This window comes from Hypanus sabinus, chromosome 7, assembly GCF_030144855.1.
Source record: "Hypanus sabinus isolate sHypSab1 chromosome 7, sHypSab1.hap1, whole genome shotgun sequence".
NCBI lineage: Eukaryota > Metazoa > Chordata > Chondrichthyes > Myliobatiformes > Dasyatidae > Hypanus > Hypanus sabinus.
The window spans coordinates 105520556-105539373 of NC_082712.1; the positions used below are offsets into that span (position 1 = coordinate 105520556).

General features: G+C 44.1%; 1 protein-coding gene across 1 annotated transcript in view; it reads right to left on the reverse strand.

The window, feature by feature from the left end:
* The window catches only part of LOC132397523 (mucin-2-like), a 232308-nt gene that overhangs the window by 72073 nt on the left and 141417 nt on the right, over nucleotides 1-18818 (reverse strand). The window contains exons 33-36 of the mRNA XM_059976354.1: nucleotides 18082-18154; nucleotides 17525-17625; nucleotides 17364-17395; nucleotides 813-947 (exon numbers count right to left, since the gene is read on the reverse strand). Of these exons, the coding sequence (XP_059832337.1) occupies nucleotides 813-947; nucleotides 17364-17395; nucleotides 17525-17625; nucleotides 18082-18154 (341 nt within the window). The remainder of the gene's footprint in view (nucleotides 1-812; nucleotides 948-17363; nucleotides 17396-17524; nucleotides 17626-18081; nucleotides 18155-18818) is intronic.

Below are 18818 nucleotides of genomic sequence, written 5' to 3' on the forward strand. Positions count from 1 at the left end.
TCTGCCGTTGACCTATTGTGGCGACAGGCAAATTGCAATGGGTCCAGGTCCTTGCTGAGGCAGGAGTTCAGTCTAGTCATGACCAACCTCTCAAAGCATTCCATCACTGTCGATGCGAGTGCTACCGGGCGATAGTCATTAAAGCTGCCCACATTATTCTTCTGAGGCACTGGTATAATTGTTGCCTTTTTGATGCAAGTGGAAACTTCCATTTGTAGCAGTGAGAGGTTGAAAATGTATAGTTTGCACTGTGACCAATATTGACTGGTGGGGAGTGGACAAATGAACTGATTTAATCTAGATGAGGTTATCCTTGGGTGTTGTTAGAATTGGTGTAGGGAAAAATACCCATCTCACTCCTGATAAGTGGTGGAAATGCATTTGGACGTCAAGCAGACATGAGCAGATACAGGCCATTTGGTCCTTTGAGCCTCAACCTCCACTCCTGACTGACCAGCCCCGTCCTATAACAATCTGGTGAAAGTTCTAAATATATAATTTCATGAGTCCTAAACCAGAAATGTTTCAATTACTGCAAAGCAAACAAAAACTATTAGGCGATAGAATTCTGGGGAAAAAACCAAAAGGTATTGTAACTACTACTGGCTTACGCTTAAAGTGTACCGGTAAATCATTCTCTGCTGGGTCAAGTATTTTCATATCAAAAGATACATATGTTACTGTGTTCTCATTCAAATCATCTCATTGCAGGCACAGCCCAAAATACAAAACAATGAGCTTCCAGGTGGTAAAGTAACAGCAAACTTACTGCACACAGGTTTAGGGCAACAATTATCATCGGTGATTGTTACATTGACACTGACAAATCCTTCTCCATCACAGGTTATTGCTGGGAAGTCAGGACAGCTGTAAGGATGACAGATGACATGTTGTGTGATCTTGTCACAGATGCAGTCCTGGCAGTTGAACTTAAATGTTTCATCAAACTAGAGAAGAAAAATAAGTTAACAGTGATTAGTTGTCAGATTCAATACATTATGATTTTTATGCATTTCAAACAAGATGACCATGTTGTGTTAAACGTTTATGCCATTTGTGTTGCAGGAAACATCAACTGATTCATATGACATGATCAATGTAGAGATGACTCCATGGAGGGAAGCAGGTGGGCATTTCTGAACAGTGGTAGAGATTGGCTGGCCTCCTAATTCTTACGTAAGGATATCAACCTTGCCTACTTGCTTTCACACCAGCTACCTACTGTTATTCTTATTTTTGATGTATCTTTCATGCAAGGGGTCAGTTTCTATTCAAAAAGCTTTTTCAGAATGATTATGGGTGGTGAATGTACATAGTGAAGTCAGAGCAACTAGTTTGTGTACAAGTCTGTTACCATTCCCAACAATGATTAATATAAAGAAATCCTGAACTTCCATAAACTTTCATACTTAGAATTTCTCAGAGAAAATTTAAACATGCATAATAGTTTTTCTGCTTCCTCTTCCATAACCATCTCCAAAATGACCATATGCAAAATTGTAATTCAGCTATGCAAAGCTGTTTATATTCTCCAGTATATCCTCCTTCCTTAGTTTTTTGTGCATTATTTTTATTTTTATTTAATGAGCTTATTTTCAGGTACCAAGGTCAGTGCTGTTTTGTGGCATAAGAAATAAACAGGATTGAGAAAGGCATTTAATACACTTGTCTTCATAATCAGAGCATTGAGTTCAGTGTTTGGGATGTCATGTTTCAGCTGTGCAAGCTGTTGGTGAGACCACACGGAGTATTGTCTGCATTCTGGTCACTCGGCTGCAGGAAGGATGTCATTAATTTTATTTATTTTATTTTGAGATAGAGAATGGAATAGACCCTGCTGGCTCTTCAAGCCATACCACCCAGCAATCCCCCAATTTAACTCTAGCTTAATCATGGGACAATTTACTATGACCAATTAACCTACCAACTGTTATGTCTTTAGACTGTGGAAGGAAATCGGAGCTCCTGGAGGAAACCCATACAGTTACAGGGAGAATGTATAAACTCCTTACAGGCAATGGAAGCTGGGAACAGTGAGGAAAATATTCGCAAGGATACCCTGGAGGGCCGAGTTAAAAGAAGAGGCCTGAGAGGCTGAATTCCTTTTTCCCTAGAATGTAGGAGGATAAGTGGTGACCTTTTAGAGCTGGGACTCTCAACCTGTTTTATGCCATGGACCATTAAGCAAGGGGTCCATGGACCTCTGGTTTGGAACCCCTGTTTTAGAGGTTTATAAAGAGTACAGCCTTTTTCCTAGGCTAGGGGAATCTTAAATTAGAGGCCAAATATTTAGGGTGAGAGTCAAAAGATTTAAAGGGGACCTGAGAGACAAGTTTTACATATAGTGGGTATTGGTTACATGGAACAAGCTGCCAGAGGAAGTGATTGAGGCAGGTGCAATTATAACACTTAAAGGATACTTAGACTGGTACATGGATAGGAAAGGTTTAGAGAGATAGCAAACAAGCATGGACAAATAGGATAAGCTCAACTACATATCCTGGATACACAATAGGGATGAGTTATGTTAAAGAGCCTATTTCTCTGCTATATGACATGCAATATGTAACTACATTACTTTAACAAATTTTCTCTCACTCTCAACCTTGTACATAATGTATATCTATACTGATAAAGCAGAAGCATCACATGGAAAAAAGTGAAAAACAATTTGCACACAATAGGATTAAATGATCAAATAAGCATGAAGCCTGCAAGTGTCTCTGAAATTTCCTTCATCAAAGGGTGATGTAAGCGGATTCTCTAAGGCAGAGATTAATGGATAGATTGTTAATTAGAACCAAATGTGCCGTGGAAGGTTACTATTATGGGTACACTCATTGAATGGCAGAACAGGCACAAGTGCCTGGTCTGCTCCCGTTCCTCATATGTTTGTTTTGTTGAGGGATAAGATGTCTCATAAAGATGGTCATAGAGGCAGAGAGATTGAAACAGACATTTTGCCCATTGAGACTATAACCATATAACAATCACAGCACGGAAACAGGCCATCTCGGCCCTCCTAGTCCATGCCGAACTCTTAATCTCACCTAGTCCCACCTACCCGCACTCAGCCCATAACCCTCCACTCCTTTCCTGTCCATATATCTATCCAATTTTACCTTAAATGACACAACTGAATTGGCCTCTACTACTTCTACAGGAAGCTCATTCCACACAGCTATCACTCTCTGAGTAAAGAAATACCCCCTCATGTTTCCCTTAAACTTCTGCCCCCTAACTCTCAAATCAAGTCCTCTCGTTTGAATCTCCCCTACTCTCAATGGAAACAGCCTATTCACGTCAACTCTATCTATCCCTCTCAAAATTTTAAATACCTCAATCAAATCCCCCCTCAACCTTCTACGCTCCAATGAATAGAGACCTAACTTGTTCAACCTTTCTCTGTAACTTAAGTGCTGAAACCCAGGTAACATCCTAGTAAATCGTCTCTGCATTCTCTCTAATTTATTGATATCTTTCCTATAATTCGGTGACCAGAACTGTACACAATATTCCAAATTTGGCCTTACCAATGCCTTGTACAATTTTAACATTACATCCCAACTTCTGTACTCAATGCTTTGATTTATAAAGGCCAGCGTTCCAAAAGCCTTCTTCACCACCCTATCTACATGAGACTCCACCTTCTGGGAACTATGCACTGTTATTCCTAGATCTCTCTGTTCCTCTGCATTCCTCAATGCCCTACCATTTACCCTGTATGTTCTATTTGGATTATTCCTGCCAAAATGTAGAACCTCACACTTCTCAGCATTAAACTCCATCTGCCAACGTTCAGCCCATTCTTCTAACCGGCATAAATCTCCCTGCAAACTTTGAAAACCCACCTCATTATCCACAACACCTCCTACCTTAGTATCATCAGCATACTTACTAATCCAATTTACCACCCCATCATCCAGATCATTTATGTATATTACAAAAAACATTGGGCCCAAAACAGATCCCTGAGGCACCCTGCTAGTCACCGGCCTCCATCCCGATAAACAATTATCCGCCACTACTCTCTGGCATCTTCCATCTAGCCACTGTTGAATCCATTTTATTACTCCAGCATTAATACCTAACGACTGAACCTTCTTAACTAACCTTCCATGTGGAACTTTGTCAAAGGCTTTGCTGAAGTCCATATAGACTACATCCACTGCCTTACCCTCGTCAACATTCCTCGTAACTTCTTCAAAAAAAATTCAATAAGGTTTGTCAAACATGACCTTCCACGCACAAATCCATGCTGGCTACTCCTAATCAGATCCCGTCTCTCCAGATAATTATTAATACTATCTCTAAGAATACTTTCCATTAATTTACCCACCACTGATGTCAAACTGACAGGTCTATAATTGCTAGGCTCACTTCTAGAACCCTTTTTAAACAATGGAACCACATGAGCAATACGCCAATCCTCCGGCACAATCCTCATTTCTAATGACATCTTAAAGATCTCCGTCAGAGCTCCTGCTATTTCTACACAAACTTCCCTCAAGGTCCTGGGGAATATTCTGTCAGGACCCGGAGATTTATCCACTTTTAAATGTCTTAAAAGCGCCAGTACTTCCACCTCTTTAATTGTCATAGGTTCCATAACTTCCTTACTTGTTTCCCACACCTTACACAATTCAATATCCTTCTCCTTAGTGAATACCGAAGAGAAGAAATCATTCAAAATCTCTCCCATCTCCCTCGACTCCACACATAGCTGACCACTCTGATTCTCTAAGGGGCCAATTTTATCCCTCACTATCCTCTTGCTTTTAATATAACTGTAGAAACCTTTTGGATTTACTTTCACCTTATTTGCCAAACCAACCTCGTATCTTCTTTTAGCTTTTCTAATCTCTTTCTTAAGATTCCTTTTACATCCTTTCTATTCCTCGAGCAATTCCTTTACTCCATGCTGCCTATATCTATTGTAGACATCCCTCTTTTTCCGAACCAAATTTCTAATATCCCTTGAAAACCATGGTGCTTTCAAACCTTTAACCTTTCCTTTCAACCTAACAGGAACATAAAGATTCTGTACCCTCATAATTTCACCCTTAAATGACCTCCATTTCTCTATTACATCCTTCCCATAAAACAACATGACCCAATCCACTCTCTCTAAATCCCTTTGCATCTCCTCAAAGTTAGCCTTTCTCCAATCAAAAATCTCAACTCTAGGTCCTGTCCTGTCCTTCTCCATAATTATATTGAAGCTAATGCTATTGTGATCACTGGACCCGAAGTGCTCCCCAACACATAAATCTGTCAGCTGATCTATCACATTCCCTAACAGGAGATCCAACACTGCCCCATCTCTAGTCGGTACTTCTATGTATTGTTGCAAAAAACTATCCTGCACACATTTCACAAACTCTAAACCATCCAGCCCTTTTACAGAATGAGCTTCCCAGTCTACGTGTGGAAAATTAAAATCTCCCACAATCACCACCTTGTGTTTACTACAAATATCTGCTATCTCCTTACACTTTTGCTCTTCCAACTCACGCTCCCCATTAGGTGGCCTATAATACACTCCTATCAGTGTTACTACACCTTTCCCATTCCTCAATTCAACCCAAATAGCTTCCCTAGAGGAGCTCTCTAATCTATCCTTCCAAAGCACCGCCATAAGATTTTCTCGGACAAGCAATGCAACACCTCCTCCTCTGGCCCCTCCTACTCTATCACACCTGAAGCAAATAAATCCAGGAATATTTAGTTGCCAATCACACCCTTCCTGCAACCATATTTCACTAATAGCCACAACATCATAATTCCAGGTATCAATCCACGCTTTAAGCTCATCCACCTTTCTTACAATGCTCCTAGCATTAAAATAGATACATTTAAGATACCCTGCACCTTCTCCTTTCTTTTCATCCCTAACAATGCATTCAAATTTATTATCCTTTTCTTTCTTCTCCCCTACATCTTCGGGCTGAGCGCATCCCTTCTCCATCACCTGCCTTTCCTCCCTCACACACTGTCTACTTACTTGCTCTACTGGTGAACTAACCTCCTCTCCCATAGTTTCCTCAAATTGATTCCCGCCCCCCCCCCCATCTTACTAGTTTAAAGTCTGCCCTGTAGCCCTAGCAAACCTCCCCGCTAGGATATTGGTCCCCCCAGGATTGAAGTGTAACCCGTCCTTCTTGAACAGGCCACGCCTGCCCCAGAAGAGGTCCCAATGATCCAGAAACTTGAATCCCTGCCCCCTGCTCCAATCCCACAGCCACGCATTCATCCTCCACCTAATTCCATTCCTACTCTCACTGTCGCGTGACACAGGCAGTAATCCCGAGATTACTACCTTTGCGGTCCTTCTTCTTAACTGCCTTCCTAACTCCCTATACTCTCGTTTCAGGACCTCTTCCCCTTTCCTACCTATGTCATTGGTACCTACATGTACCATGACCTCTGGCTCCTCACCCTCCCACTTCAGGATACCTTGGACGCGATCAGAAACGTCCCGAACCCTGGCACCAGGGAGGCAAATTACCATCCGGGACTCCCGATCACCTGCACAGAACTGCCTGTCTGAACCCCTGACTATCGAGTTCCCTATTACTATGGTCCTCTTTCTTCTATCCCTACCCTTCTGAGCTACAGGGCCGTCCTCTGTGCCGGAGGCCCGGCCACTGTCACTTCCACCAGATAGGCTGTCCCCCCCAACAGTACTCAAACATGAGTACTTATTGTCAAGGGGTACAGCCACCGGGGTACTCTCTAGCACCTGCCTCTTCCCCTTCCTGACCGTGACCCACCTATCTGCCTCCCGTGGCCCCGGAGTGACCACCTGCCTGTAACTCCTCTCTATCACCTCCTCACTCTCCCTGACCAGGCGAAGGTCATTGAGCTGCAGCTCCAGTTCCCTAACTTGGTCCCTCAGGAGCTGCAGTTTGGCGCACCTGGCGCAGATGTGGACGTCCGGGAGGCTCGGAGACTCCAGGACCTCCCACATCCGACACCGAGAACAACAAGCTGCCCTCACACTCATACTTCCCGAATAACTGAAGATAACAAGAACCAAAAGCCCACTGTGCCCTCTTCCGCCTCTTTTTATATCTTCCCTCCTTCCCAGGCCTCCTTCACGTGCCTGCGCAGTCCCACCTCTCAGAACTCCGATCTGAGACGCAATTGGACAATTTGAAAATGGCCGCCGCCGCACTTCCTCTCAAAGCCTCGCTGTCCTCTTTCAAAAGAGGACTACTATGCCAACTATCAATCCACCAGTCATATATTTATCCCATTTTTCTTCTCTTCCCCCATTCCCATCAACTTCCTCCAGATCCTATCACTCACCAACACACTCAAGACAATTTACAGCGCCCAATTAATCCACCGATCTGTTAATCTTTAGGATATGGGAGGAAACCAGAGCACAGCACTCAAGGAAAATCAAAGCAACACATACGAAATGCTGAAGGAACTCAGCAGGCCAGGAAACACCTATGGAAAAGAGTATAGTCGAGGTTTCGGGCCGAGACACTTCGGCAGGATTGGGTTAGAAAAAAGGTGAGGAATTAGAGTTAGAAAGTGGTGGGAAGGGAGGAATAAACACAAAGTGAGAGGGAAAACAGGAAGGGAGATGGGTGAAGTAAAGAGCTGGGAAGTTGATTAGTGAAAGAAATACGGGGCTGGAGAAGGAGGAATCTGGTAGGAGAGGACAGAAGGAGGTGATATGTGGTAAGGAGATAAGGTGAATGAGGGAAATGGGAATGAGGGATGTTGAAGGAGGAAGGGCCATTATTGGAAGTTCAAGAAATCGACGTTTATGCCATCAAGTTGGAGGCAACCCAGGCAGAATACAAGTTGTTGCTCCTGCAGCCTGAGTGTGGCCTCAGCTAAATTGGCGGATGGAGTGTAGGTATCAAAACACAAAAATACAACTGCAGATGCTGTAGGTCAAAGAATATGTACACAACACTGGAAGAACTCAGCAGGTCAGGCAGCATCCGTGAGAAAAAAGCAGCCAACATTTTGGGCCGAGACCCTTCATCAGGAATGGGAAATGGTATTCTATGGAGTGTAGGTATACAGTGAAACGGTCTTTCAATCTATGTTGGGTCTTACTGAGAGACAGGCCACACCGGCAGCACCGCGTACAGTAGATACAGACTCGTAGGTGAAATATCACCTCACTTGGAAGGACTGTTTGAGGCCCTGAATGGTAGTGAGGGAGGAGGTGTAGGAGGTTCTGCTTGCAAGGATAAGTGCTAGGAGGGGGATCAGTGGGGAGGGACAAATGGACAAGGACTTGAGTAGGGAGCGGTGGAAAGCAAAAAGTGGGGGGGGGGAGAAGATGTGCTTAGTAGTGGGATCCCTTCGCAGATGGCGAAGGTTACTGCAAATTATTTACTGGACATGGAGGCTGGTGGAGTGGTAGGTGAGGACAAGAGGAACGTTATTCCTGGTGGGGTGGTGGGTGGATGGGGTGAGGGCAGCATTGATGGTAGAGGAAGAGAAGCCCCTTTTATTGAAGATCTTTTTTTCTCCAGTCCTGACGAAGAGTTTTGGCCCAAAATGTTGACTAAACTCTTTTCCATAGATGCTGCCTGCCCTGCTGAGTTCCTCCAACATTGTGTGTGTTTCTTGGATTTCCAGCATCAGCAGATTTTCTCTTGTTTGTCAGAGGAAATCCACCCAGCCACAAGGACTGTGTGCAGCTTCGCACAGACAGTGCCAGAGCTTAGGATGTTGTCTGGTGACAGGAGGAAACTGTTACTCACAGGTCAGAGCGCTTTGGAAAGCACAATGGATCTTTTATATCCATTGGAAAGAGGTGATATATCTTCATTGTAGTTACCTGTCTGAAGTTAGCATCTTTGAGAGTACAGCGGTCTCTCAGTACCACAGTGACTATGGTAGAAAGCTTACCTCTGAGTCAACAACAGTGATCCTTTAACATGTATCTTTGCAACATTGCTATGTGTGGATTAGTAAAGTGTCAGTTGTCTCCCTCATGCACTGAGTAAATTTGGTAATCAAATGTTTTAATGAGAGTATAAATTTATTAAATGCAGTATTATTATGTGTGTGCATAAGAAAGAACTTCATTTCCCAGTGTGCAGTGTAGGCAGTTCAGCTGGAACCAGAAGTGACTTTGGTGAACTGGAAATGCAAGCTGAAGTGCTGAGCGAGAAGCCGTGACTATAGTGTCCTGTGAGTAGATATGTGTTACCTTTGTTATGATCCCAGCCCCCTCCTTTGTGAGAATCGCAAGAGCACCCGTCAAAAGGGGGGGGGTCTCAGTAGACCCAGTCGGAGAGAGAGAGAGAGACGTGCCAAATTGCAGGTACCACCAGGGATACAGAATTAAGACAACAGCGACTATTGTCTCATGGAGACCACGTGAAAAGCCCTCGGGCAAGGTGGGCTGGTGGAGAGAGAGATTGCATCATCCCAACCTGATTGACACCTGCGACCCCGTGAGGAAGTATAAAGGAGAGTCTCAGGGGGACAGCCCCTCAGACGCACCCAGAAGACACGAGAGAATGATCCCGCAGCAGCGGGAAGCCTTCCTGAAGGAAGCCACGTGCATTAGATTCCGGGATTGGAATTTGTGGCTGGAATCACAGAAAACCGCTTTTAACTAACATCGGGGAGAGGAAACCAACGCTCCCCCGATTTCACGGAAGATTCATCAAGACTCGGCAAGTTCTTTCTCTTCTCCCCCCCCAATCTCTCTCTCTCGGTCGCCCCACGCAAAACCCAGCGATTTTTCAAAGGGCTGAGACCTGCAGATTTTCAGAGTGACTTTTATATTTCCAACGGACAATCTATTAACCCCTAGACACCAGCAGAGCTCACTTCTTAATGATGATTATTACTATACCCGCGCTTTAGATTGAACGTTGACGATGTGCACTATCTGAATGTATGTATTAACCCTACTTTTGTGTCCCTTTATAAATAAAAACGTTTGAAAATAGTGACAACAGACTTCAACAGACCTCTCTATCTTTGCTGGTAAGTTATCCAGTTACGGGATACATAACAATTGGGTTTCTCGTCCGGGATTTGACACCAAATTGGGAGGCCAGTGAATCGGGCTTGTAAATCAAAAAAAACTTGAATCTGGTTACGCGGGTAGCCAGACGGGAAACCAGCAAAGATGGACGTGGGGGAATTTATGGAAAACCCGACGGTGTTAGAGGTGGCCACCAAATCAGACTTGTTAAATTTGGCGAAGGGGTTGAACTTCACAGAAGTGAGGTCATCCATGAAAAAGCGGGAGGTACGAAGGGCCATAACCCAGTATTACATTGGGAAGAAGGTGTTTGAAGCTGAGGTATTGGGAGATATCCCTGAAGAGATACCATCAAGTGGGACGGTTCAGTTAGAGGTGGAGAAATTGAAGTTGGAACATGAAATTAAGTTAAAAGAGCTGGAAGCGGCTGAGAGAGAGAGAGAGAGAGGGAAAGGCAGGCAGCATGAAATTAACCTAAAGAAGCTAGAAGCAGAAGAGGAAGAGAGGGAGCGGGCCGAGAAAGAGAGGGAACGGGCCGAGAAAGAGAAGGAACGGGCTGAGAAAGAAACAGAGGCAACATTACCAGGAAATTGAGAAGATGAAGAACGAACGAAGAGATCAAGGGTTAGACCAAGCAGAGCGGTTTAATGTTAGTAGGGAGTTGAGATTGGTGCCCCCGTTCGAGGAGACAGATGTCGCTAGCTATTTCTTGCTTTTTGAAATGGTGGCAGTAAATCAGAAGTGGCCAAAAGAGCAGTGGGTGGCGTTGTTACAAAGTGTGTTAAAGGGGAAGGCCCAACGAGCATATGCGGCCTTGTCCCTGGAGGAGGGAGTAGCGGAGAATTATGATGAGGTAAAAAAGGTAATTCTCCGGACTTACGAATTGGTATCTGAGGCCTATAGACAAAAGTTTAGAAATTTAAGGAAAGGGTGGAATCAAATGTATACCGAGTTAGCCCATGTGAAGGGGGTGCTCTTGGACTGTTGGTGCACCGCGGAAAGAGTGGGCGAGGATTATGGGTGTCTCAGGGAGTTGTTTTTGATTAAGGAATTTAAAAGTTGTGTTCCGGAGGAGATCCGGGTGTATTTGAATGAGAAGCCGGATAAGTCCATTTCAGAATTTGCCAGGTTGGCGGACGAATATGCCCTAACCCACAAGACAAAGACTCCCTCGAATAAAGGTCCCCAGAGAGACCGTGGGAACGATCGAGAAAGTCCGACGAGTGAGGCAGAGGTCCCACCGGGAGCTAGAGGTAAGGTTGAGGGGGAAAAGCAAGACGGCCAGAGGGCTCCGGGTTTGACCTGTTTTAATTGTGGAAAGGAGGGGCACATTGCATCTCGATGCTTTGCTCCGAGGAAGGAGATAGGAAGAGGGAAATCCACAGTCCCTATCGGGTGTGCCGTGGTAATCAGCAAATCGACCAGAGAGCCGAGGGTAGACAGAGTACTAGAGGGCTCTCAGAGTTGTCTGTCACACGGAACCGTGTCTGTGACGGAGGGAGACACACCAGTTTCCGTACGAATCTGGAGGGATACGGGCTCTGAATTATCCCTGGTTAGCCGTAAGGTACTAGAATTTGGTCGGGAAACGGGCATGGTAAAGGTGGAAGGAATAAATAAACAGATAGAAATGGTGCCCTTATATAAGGTCATTCTGGATTGTGAGCTGGTGTATGGATCAGTTGAAATAGGGGTGCCCTCAGAATTCCCGAGAGCTGACGTGGACATGCTGCTGGGAAACGACTTAGCAGGGGGTAAGGTTTGGTCAGCCATGCTGCCGACCTGGCGACCGGCGAGTACGGTGGCCCCGTCCCTAGCGCCCAAGGACCATCTCACCGGTGCGGTCACTCGCAGCCTGTCGAGAGAGAGAGCTGTGAACGAGAGCAGTTTAAATCTGGCCAGTTTTGATTTGGCCGAGACGTCTTTGCCGACCCTGTGCCATGAGGGTTTCGAGGGTGATAAGACGAAGAGTAGTAAAGTGAAAGAGGGTAAGGGAGAGGAGATAGATCTGCCTTTAGCGAAGAGAAAGGTCCTAAAGGTAGGAGATAAAGATGAGAAACAGATAAAGCTGTTGAAAGGTCCAGAGTTGGACATGGATGATCTGTCTGGTTTGGCAGAATTGTTTGAAGAACTTGAGAGTTCTAAAGGTGTTACCGATAACGAGAGGAGGGCAGTCCTAGATGGAAAGGATACCCTTGCCTCGAAGGAGTCTGCTGAAAAGGCCGAGGAGGTTGTTTCAGCTCGCAGGGTTGCGCCTTCCCCGGGTGGGATCTGCCCAGAGAGTAACTGGGAGGATTGGGGGAGGTTAGAATTTGAAAAAGGTACGGGTGTTGAAAGCCTGGAAGAGGCCAATGTCCCGTTTGAGTGTGTCCGAGATGGGGTTGCCCGAGGGGCTGAACCTAGTAACGGAGCTCAGAAGTCTGAGGTATCTGACCCAGTGGAACGGGGCGGCCGTCCTTGTGGGTCAGATGGACTCGGTTCAGTGGGAAAAGGGTTAACCTTGGTAACCGGGGAAAGTGTGAGCTCCCCGGCGTCTGTACTCGAAGGAGTGTTCAAAGTTAATGCAGAATTTAAGAATGGGGGGGTGAGGATTGTTGGCGAAGGAAACGAAAAGCCTGTAGTTTCCAGATCGAAGGAAGAAATCTTAAACCTGGCAGATCGCTCACAGAGTGAGCCGGGGAATAGCGGGGCCCCCCCACTCTATTGTTATGCCAGGATGGGATGTGAAAAGGCTGCCTTCGACAGGCTACTTGAGCGGAGAGTTCGAATCAAACACCAATAGCCTGAAGGGGACTGATAAAAGGGCCAGCCACCTGGGTAAAATCGAAGAATTGGGTGAAAGGGGTCTAAGTTTGGGGCATGGTGTTGCAAAAATAACCCTGATGAACGAGGCTGGTGGGAGTTCACCACGAAAAATTATTCAAGTTCCCCACGGGGGGGGGGGGGGCTTGCCGAAAAAGAGGTGATGGTTACTGGAGATGCCATTGTTAGACTGCCAGGCAGGTTGAACGGGTTTACTCCAAAGCCTGTGAGTAATAAAGACAGCCCTTTGGTGACCTGCTGGTTAAGTTAAACGACTGAAACGATTAGTATTCGCGTAAACTTTTGTAAATGCACCTAAGCTAAGGTCACACCTCCTTGGAAAAAAAATAAATAGGTGGTTATTGAATTGAAGTCTGATGTACAGTTCGCAATGTTAAGATATTAAAGAAGGGGACACTGTAATCGTTAACTATTTAGATACTGACTTGAATGTATAACGGTAGTATTTTGTGAAAAGAAGAACTTGTGTATTGTGTTAGATTCAAAACTCCTGCAAGACTGTGGACCACTCCGTTTTAACCGCTGGTAAAAACGTTTTTTAAGAGGGGAGGTGTTATGATCCCAGCCCTCTCCTTTGTGAGAATCGCAAGAGCACCCGTCGAAAGGGGGGGGAGGTCAGTAGACCCAGTCGGAGAGAGAGAGAGAGAGAGGTGCCAAATTGCAGGTACCACCAGGGATACAGAATAAAGACAACAGCGACTATTGTCTCATGGAGACCACGTGAAAAGCCCTCGGGCAAGGTGCGCTGGTGGAGAGAGAGATTGCATCATCCCAACCTGATTGACACCTGCGACCCCGTGAGGAAGTATAAAGGAGAGTCTCAGGGGGACAGCCCCTCAGACGCACCCAGAAGACATGAGAGAGTGATCCCGCAGCAGCGAGAAGCCATTCTGAAGGAAGCCACGTGCGTTAGATTCCGGGATTGGAATTTGTGGCTGGAATCACAGAAAACCGCTTTTAACTAACATCGGGGAGAGGAAACCAACGCTCCTCCGATTTCACGGAAGATTCATCAAGACTCGGCAAGTTCTTTCTCTTCTCCCCCCAATCTCTCTCTCTCTGTCGCCCTACGCAAAACCCAGCGATTTTTCAAAGGGCTGAGGCCTGCAGACTTTCAGAGTGACTTTTATATTTCCAACGGACAATCTATTAACCCCTAGACACCAGAAGAGCTCGCTTCTTAATGATGATTATTACTATACCCGCGCTTTAGATTGAATGTTGACGATATGCACTATCTGAATGTATGTATTAACCCTACTTTTGTGTCCCTTTATAAATAAAAACGTTTGAAAATAGTGACAACAGACTTCAACAGACCTCTCTATCTTTGCTGGTAAGTTATCCAGTTACGGGATACGTAACACCTTAAACCCACACAAACTTTGTCTTCATTGAAGAACAAACAGAACATGGTGTCAGAAGTTGGCATGAGATCTAAATATGAGGTGAAACTGAATATCACGAGCAACTAAGAAAGAGATGCTAGGTTCCACTGGAGAGAAGCTGCCAGCAAGAGAGCACGTTGTCTCAAAGTTCATCAAGAGACTGAGGTGAGAGAAGCCTGAAAAATTCCCTCAATGGATAAGCTAAGTCCTCCCGCACCTATGCAGTTTACTGCCATCCTAAATGATAACTGGAAACAGCAAATATATGTTTAGTGGCCAGTAGAGCTGGAGGTGCAGAGGAAAGATTAAAAACGTCTATTTTTCTGCATGTAATTGACAAAGTTTTTTTGTATATCTACACTAGCTTTCAATTTGATGAGACAGCCTTGATATTGGACACTGATGACAAAATTTGAGGAGTATTTTGTCCCAAGTTAAAATGTCAGATTTGAAAGATATAAATCTTTTTCCTGTGACCAGAAACAAGGTGTTAGTGTTGACCAATACTTAGCTGAGCTTTACACACTGAGTAAGTCCTATGAGTTCGGAGATTTGAGAGACTCACTAGCCAGAGGCAAAATAGTTTGTGGAATCCCAGATAATGGGCTCAAAAAAAGTTTAATCCAAGAAAAAGATTTAACATTAGAAAACTCTGTGGTGAAAACCACACAAGCACAAGCTAAGGAGCTGCACAGAGCAGAAACTACAGCACATGCTGTGAAATCAGAGGGGCAGAGCACATGGTGTTTCCAAAGCAACAGCAAAGCAAAGCGGCAGACTCAAAGAGCAAATGCAGTAAATGTGGAGGTAATCACATTCCAAAGACGTGCCCTGCTTATGTATATAAGTGTGGAAAGAAGATTCATTTTGCAAAGTACTGCAAAGCTGAGGCTCCCAAGAGGAAGGTGCACAGTGTTGATGTGGAAATTGAGGAAGTTTTTGTAGATTCTAGACAGAATAGATTGTTCCAGTGACTATGAATGAGACAATAATTCCATTTCAAGCTTGACATTAAATCCCAGGTGAATCTGTTGTCCATGGATGATTACAAGGCTCTCAAAGTAAAGAGCAAGATTTATTCAGTTAAATTAAAAATGACTGGCTATACTGGAGAGAACATTCCAGTAAAAGGGGGCTGCACAAGGCACAGCACCTATAGGCTCAGTTACTGATCATTGAAAAGCAAGTACAGCCAATAATAGGTCTCAGTGCATGTGATAAGCTCAGCCTATTCAACTGTGGCTTCACAGACCAAAGATGATCACACCTCACTCACTATGCAGATATCTTTGAGGGGCTCAGATGCTAACCTGATGTAAATCAAGAAACTTGTAACAGCATTCATGAAAGATCTGGAGAGATTACGCAAGAACAGGACAAGACCTCCATCTTCCATGGACATCTGTACCAGCTACACCAACATGACAGAATGCCAGTGGTGAACAGAGTGATCATGATGATGAAGTAATTAATCTTGCTTCCACATCATGCAGTTTTGGTTCATAATCTGTCTCCCTTCGACTTCCGCGTTAAAGACTGGAAATAAAAAATATCTCCACAATCCTCTCTGAAGTTGAAGAGGAAGATGGGTATAGATAGAATGCATGCAAGCAGGCTTTTTCCACTGAGGCTAGGGGAGAAAAAAACCAGAGGTCATGTGTTAAGGGTGAAGGGGGGTAAGTTTAAAGGGAACATTAGGGGGTCTTCTTCACACAGAGTGGTGGGAGTGTGGAATGAGCTGCCAGATGAAGTGGTGAATGCGGGCTCAGTTTTGACATTTAAAGAAAAACTTGGACAGGTATATGGATGAGAGGGGTTTGGAGGGATATGGCCCAGGTGCAGGTCAGTGGGACTAGGCAGAAAAATGTTTTGGCACAGCCAAGAAGGGCCAAAAGGCCTGTTTCTGTGCTGTAATGTTCTATGGTTCTAAGAATAAAAAGGAAAGTTGGAAGACCACACAGACGCAAAGGTCAGAACAATAGCATCAGCTCAACACAAACCAACAGGAGGAGTTGTTATCTTTGATACACAGAAGGAGCTCTGTCAATTGAGACAGAATCAGTTGGAACATGGATGTAGTCCAGGGCTCCATTATGAGGCATGTGGAGTGAATTATGGTCATAAGGGAAGAACAAGAACTGAGATGAACAGATAGGATCTTGGCTGAGGGATATGAAAGAAATGAACACAGAGTTCTCAAAAGGACACTGGTATTAATGCAGCAAGTGAAAACAAGACATCTGTGGAAACAGATAGCACTCCAATCAGGATCATTAAACCACCACAGAGTTGGATTGAGAGTGGCTAGGTGAAAACAGGACTCATTTGCTCATTACAATTGAAGTTAATGTAAATATCTTCATTAGAAAGCATTATTGTTTTTTACAAGTTGAGGGCACAGTATTGTGTTTGTTAACTTTAAAGAGGTAAGATGTGTACATAGTAAAGTACGTCATTTCCCAGTGTGCAAAAGTGAACTGGGAGTGCACTGTAAAGTGTGCAACTAAAAGCCATGATTGTAGTGTCCTGTGAATAAATGTGTGTTAATTATGGCGTCAAAATGGTTGTTGTGATGTACTTTCAGTTTCCACCACTGGCTAGCAGTCTTGCGAAAAGGAGAGCTGAATATGTAAGTCTCTCTCTCTCCAACAGCAAGCCTTATGCAGTCCCTCCTCACTGGTGACACATGGAAACTGAAATCTTTTCCAGACTCAGGCTGAACTAGAGGATGTGGAGGAGGTCTGGACCCTGCACACGTAGCACACAAGCCCACTGGCACGTGGACCTGGCCTGGTGCTCATGAACCAGATCCATAGCTATGGGTAAATAGCCCCACTGCCTTGTGGGCAGCCTCAGGAGAGACAAGGTCTATGGGAGCAGGTCTGGAGTGGAGCCCCTAAGGCAACTGGACAACATTGAACATCCTTCTGCAGCTCCTGCAGCCAAGCTGGTGCCAAATGTATTGCTTCATAAGCTTTCCTTTGGATTACACTGATGAAGCCGAGGGGAGGATCTTGACGACTGGGCATCTCAGGATCTCCATACCTTCCGCCCAGGTTTGTGATGACAATCATTGTCACCCATTGTCCTTCGGGACAGACAGATCCCAACCACCCAGCTTAAACCCACACAAAGTTTGTATTTGTTAAAGAACAAACATAACAAATACATACCTCTTTGGGTAACCCATCAGGTCCGAGGCATCCTGTAAAAGCAAACATACGGTCTCTTACATAAATTTGAAAAGATTCCTTAAATTGAAAGATTTTGATTTTGGGAGTAGAAAAAATAATAAGCTAAATATTCAAAGAAATTAAAAAGTTACAATATTTACCACATTTATCAACACAAAGGTTGGAGTCAGGGCTGAATAGGATAGTACCCGGTGAGCAAAAACATCCTTCTGATAAGTTAAGACCAGTCCAATCTGAATAGCTTAAAAGCATACACATATGTATATTAATACCAAACAGTAATCCCATCTGTTGAGTATAAATACTTTAAATATATTAAAACTACTTAATTACACATACACACAACACATAAAAGGTTGAAGAGTCTCAGCCTGAAATGTCAACTGTACTCTTTTCCATAGATGCTGCCTGCCCTGCTGAGTTCCTCCAACATTGTGTGTGTTTCTTGGATTTCCAGCATCAGCAGATTTTCTCTTGTTTGTCAGAGGAAATCCACCCAGCCACAAGGACTGTGTGCAGCTTTGCACAGACAGTGCCAGAGCTTAGGATGTTGTCTGGTGACAGGAGGAAACTGTCACTGTATTGCTCACAGGTCAGAGCACCCTGTGTGTTGCTTGGATTTCCAACATCTGCAGATTTTCTCTTGTTTGTAATTACCAATACATTTAGTTTTGAGAACAGTATGATCATAACTTACCTTGAACTGCAAGTATGTTCCTTTTCAAAGATCCCACATGCTTTGTAAATCTTGTTTGAAGGACAATCAAAAGCTATATTCAAAAAAAAAATTCTTGTCAGACTATTAGAAAAATTAGTAGAAGTTAAAAGATTAAAACAATGAAACAGAATATATGTTTTTGAAATTAAAACCAAGCCATTTTTTTCTTTTTATGAAATCACAGGCTAATTTAACCAGAATTTGGCATATTGTAACAAGACAGATGTTTAACCAGCCACTTTGCCTGTGGATCTCTCATTGAACAGAACTACCAGGTAATCTGCATGCAAACATAGTTGCTCTGCTGAAGTGAATGAACCCAAGAGATCAGGAGACAATTCTAGGTTAATTAGTACTTCTCTCCAGAAGAGTCTTGAAGCTGCTTTGGTTCTAGAAGTATTGATATTAAAGTATGCAGAGGTATCAAGTGGCAGGTAGTGTTGAAAAAGCATGGAGTATGCAGAAAGATTTAGGCAGACTAGGAGAATGGACATGAAGTGGCAAATGTCATACAATGTAGAGAAGTGTATAGTCATGTATTTTGGATGAAGGAATAAAGGCTTAGACTATTTTCTAAATGGGAGCAAATTCAAAAATCAGAGGTGCAAAGAGACTTGGGGACCCTCATGCAGGATTCCCTGAAGGTTAAATTGCAAATCCCAGTGGTAAGGAAGGCAAATACAATGCTAACATTCATTTCATGAGGACTAAAATAT